Source organism: Nicotiana tomentosiformis, chromosome 9 (genome assembly GCF_000390325.3).
Source record: "Nicotiana tomentosiformis chromosome 9, ASM39032v3, whole genome shotgun sequence".
Lineage (NCBI taxonomy): Eukaryota > Viridiplantae > Streptophyta > Magnoliopsida > Solanales > Solanaceae > Nicotiana > Nicotiana tomentosiformis.
The window spans coordinates 19,696,905-19,701,187 of record NC_090820.1 but is presented as its reverse complement, the minus strand read 5'-3'; the positions used below and the strand labels follow the sequence as shown (position 1 = coordinate 19,701,187).

The window sequence follows — 4,283 nt, the reverse complement described above, 5'->3', positions numbered from 1 at the left end:
CGAGGTTTGGCTTGCACTCATAGTCAAGACTTCGACATCTTAACTAAGCCAAACACTGTCTTATGAAATCTTGACTAAGTAAAGCCAAACTATGTATGGCCCTACATAATAAAAAACAGCCGATATGAAATGAAACCATATCCTTATCCTCCACTCTTAACAGAGGTTTCAGGTTTGAATAGTGAGAACCGACAATCTTCTTCTAGCTAGGAGTGTTTTCCTCTTATGGGCTCACAACAATAAAAGTCGAAATTAATAGGGCTGGTAAATTTCGAATGTATATTAGATGATTAAATAAAAAGATGCTTTAATGTGTCAACAGAAACCTCATTGTTAGGCTGTTGAAATTACATATGAAGAAGAAGATATTGATCACAAATTTGATTGAGAAACATATTTGTGATTTGTCGGTTGGCGAAGAGAAGAAAAGCTCCTGGTCTTCGATTGCTAAAGGGAATTATTTATTCAATACAATACACCAATCCAAGAATTGGCTTTTCAATATTATCCACTCTTACATAGGCCATATGTCATGAAGTTCTCTTACGGTACAACTAACGGCATTAATTTTAAAGAGGACGTAGGAAAATAACACCTAGAAAAATGGATACAAATGTCAAGAAGGGACAGCTTTGAACGTTGAAATGTTGAAATTAAGATAAAACTAAGGTTGCTGATTGACTAATAGTCTAAACACTCTTTCACTCTTCCTTTTTTCTCTCCTATAAATACCATCTAAAACTTCATTATATCCCACACATCAAAAACCATTCTATTCACTTCTTATTCCAAATTCATCTGAATTATCCTCTTTCTTTTGCTTCTCATTTTAGTGCAAATTAATTAACATTATGGGTGTCACTACCTATACTCATGAGGCATCAACCACAGTTGCCCCAACTAGGTTATTTAAAGCTTTGGTTCTTGACGCAGACAACCTTATTCCAAAGTTGATGCCACAAGTTGTTAAAAACATTGAGACTGTTGAAGGTGATGGTGGTGTTGGAAGCATCAAGAAGATGAACTTTGTCGAAGGTGAACTTTATATATATATATATATATATATATATATATATATATATATATATATATATTTATATATAGTCAGATCTTTATATAACATTATCGCTATATTACAGTCATTCACTATAAAAGTCAAATTTCTTATGGAATCAATTTCAATGCTATATGTTATAATATACGTTCTCTATAACAACATTTCACTATAACAACCAAAAAATCCGGAACATATGTGGCTGTTATAGAGAGGTTTAACTGTATATAGGGCAGTCCAGGCAAAAAGTAGCATATGTTTACGTAGGGTTCATAAAAGGGTTGCACCCAAGGGGTGTGAGTGTTGGTGATTTTATGCCTAACATGCATGGTTCTGGAATTAAAGTGCAATTTTAAATTAGAATAGTTGCCTTATTACAATAATTAAATAGATAAACTGTTAATTAAATATAGGAAGTAAAATTGTTAAAAGCTTAAAAAGAAAAAAGGAGGAGCAGGACGAGAGCTAAAAAGAATTTTTTTTCCTACAAAAATGTGCATTATCTACATTTTTGAATGGCGAAACATAGGAAATTCACACTAGTTTGACTTGTTCGGCTAATTAAGTTCTTTTGGTGCAATTCTTTCTCTCTTTTAGAAATTTTTCCTGGTTGAAACATTGACACTGAAAAAGATATTTATACGGAATTTCGAAATTTTTCAGCTATTTTCAAAATTTTCACTTCAACTCACTCACAAAAATTCAAAAACATCTCCAAATTGTATTTATGTCCAAACACAACTCTAATTTTTAAATACTATTATCACTTGAAATACAATCTTTATGTATTTATATTTTCTAGGTATTTTCTATTAATAAGAATTAGGCTATCTTATACTGGCAAACTCTCAATGGATGATCATGATGACGAATGGGGAATTCAGCATTCTGCTTTAAAGGGTACTATTTTTTCAACCGTCTCTGCTTATTTGGCAATTTTTATTATCCGACTAAGTTTAGGGGCTAAATCGAAATAGATTAATTTATTCTTTAAAATTTAAATTTAGATACTTGGAAACTATGAGAAGAATCATTTTAGTTGTTTCAAAAATTACATTTTTAAATTCCACTTAGTCTTCTTAGGGTCTATCGGAAACAACCTCTTTAATCTTTCGGGTAGGTGTAAGTTCTGCGTACATACTACCCTCCCCATACCCCATTTGTGGGATTTCACTTGATTGTTGTATTATCACTTTGAAACTTTTTTTCACTTTTTTCTGGAATTTCACAATCGTTATGTCCAAACGCCCACTAAGTTTGCTTTATTTTGTGAAATGACAGATGGTCCAATAAAGTATTTGAAGCACAAGCTTCATGTGATTGACGACAAGCACTTGGTAACCAAATATTCACTAATAGAAGGAGATGTTCTAGGAGACAAATTGGAATCCACTACCTATGATGTCAAATTCGAAACTTCTGCAAATGGAGGTTGTATTTGTAAGACATCGACTGAGTACCACACAAAGGGTGATTATGTATTTAAGGAAGAAGAACACAATGAAGGCAAAGATAAAGCCATGGAATTTTTCAAGGCTGTTGAAGACTACCTTCTTGCCAATCCTACCGTCTATGCCTAAATGGTGTCGGAGTCAGTTTGCGTCCAGCTCGACTAATTCCACGAGATACCTGCTTATACCATCATAATGTTTTGAGTGTGTGTTCTTTCCAAATATGTAATGGAAAGAACTTTAAATAAAGAATATCGCAAGCTTTGTACTGTACTTTTCAAATGCTTGTACTGAAATTAAAATGTCTTGTTCAATATATATGATGCTCAAGGGATATGTTTTGCGATATTCCATTATTTAAAGTTCCTGCGTAAAAAGTAATGCTCAAGTTATAATCTGTCACGACTCAAAATTCGACTAGTCGTGATGGCACCTAACCCAACCCGCTAGGTAAGCCAATTAGCAACTAACCAATTCTAATAATACTTAATAAGACAATTAAGTAAAAGAAATTATCTGAATCCTATACATTTTCCAAGGACTGGTAGTATAAATCATGAGCTTCTAAGATTGAAAATTACAAAGCTGGTATGAAATAAATACATCATATGTTCGAAATGTACATAAATAGAATTTTTTTTTATAAATCTAAGGCTACCATGAACAAGAGGCAGCAATGACTGGAATACAGGTACATCTTCAGATCCAGCTTCCGTCATGTATATTAGTATCAACATCCAAAATCTGCACGCAAGGTGCAGAAGTGTAGTATGAGTACAACCGACCCCATGTACTCAATAAGTAACAAACCTAACCTTAGGTTGAAAGTAGTGACGAGCTTGAACAAAGTTCAGGGTCAATATCAATATCCAGTAACATCTCATAATAATAAAATTAAGGCAACACAAAGAATAACTCAATAATAAAATATGTTCACAGTTTCCAAAAAAAAATAAACATTTTCTTTTCAAATATAATAATAAAACTCAATTCTTTTCACTGAAATCACCAAAATATGAGTAAGCCTGAAAACTGTAATTTTCCCAAAACCTTTCTTCCCCAATAGGAAATTTTATTTTCAAATGGCATGAGAAAAGTACATCTCTATGCCTATATGGTAATGTACATGCCAATGCAATACAACATAGTGATAAAACCATATGCATACTCTTAGAGTATCAATTCACTCGGTCCTCCTAGTCACTTAGTCCTCCCAATCACTCAATCCTCACAGTCACTCAATCCTCCCAAATCACTCGGCACTCGCGCTCGGTACTCGCACTCGCACTCAGTAGGTACATGCGCTCACTGAGGGTGCGTACAGACTCCGGAGGGGATCCTTCAGACCAAGCGCTATAACAAGTCAATCATGGAATAAATTAATGAAACATGTTACGGCGCGCAGCTCGATCCCATAAATATCCTCATCATCAGGCCCTCGGCCTCACTCATTCATCAATCTCTCCAGTCTCTCGGGCTTACAATGTCATAAAAAATCAGCCCAAAATGATAATATGATGAATCAATAAATAGCAACAGAGACTGAGAGATGATATGAAATGAATAAACATGACTGAGTTTTAAATTTTAATTTAAACAAACTCAACAACAATATGACCTATGTGGGTCTCAATAATACTGGCATATAGTCTCTGCATGATTTTAAATGATTCTCAGCTCAATAGCTCTAGTACTTAGAGATTTTCATGATTTTGGATAAATTCAGGTAACTACACAATACCACAGGAATAACGGAGTCACAGTTCACATGGTGCACG

General features: G+C 33.9%; 1 protein-coding gene across 1 annotated transcript; it reads left to right on the top strand.

Annotated features, from left to right (window-relative positions):
• The first annotated feature begins 740 nt into the window (after positions 1-740).
• On the top strand, positions 741-2,851 carry LOC104113458 (pathogenesis-related protein STH-2-like). Its single transcript, XM_009623625.4, has 2 exons — positions 741-1,035; positions 2,336-2,851. The coding sequence occupies exons 1-2, from the start codon at positions 852-854 to the stop codon at positions 2,632-2,634; spliced, it is 483 nt and encodes a 160-aa protein (XP_009621920.1). The 5' UTR covers positions 741-851; the 3' UTR covers positions 2,635-2,851.
• The last annotated feature ends 1,432 nt before the right edge of the window (positions 2,852-4,283 follow it).

What these genes read in the sequence shown, in the direction of transcription:
- LOC104113458 (XM_009623625.4), top strand. Translation starts at nt 852, where the DNA reads ATGGGTGTCACTACCTATACTCATGAGGCATCAACCACAGTTGCCCCA. An exon ending in GAAGATGAACTTTGTCGAAG is followed by an intron (nt 1,036 to 2,335) that starts GTGAACTTTATA and finishes GTGAAATGACAG; the next exon opens with ATGGTCCAATAAAGTATTTG.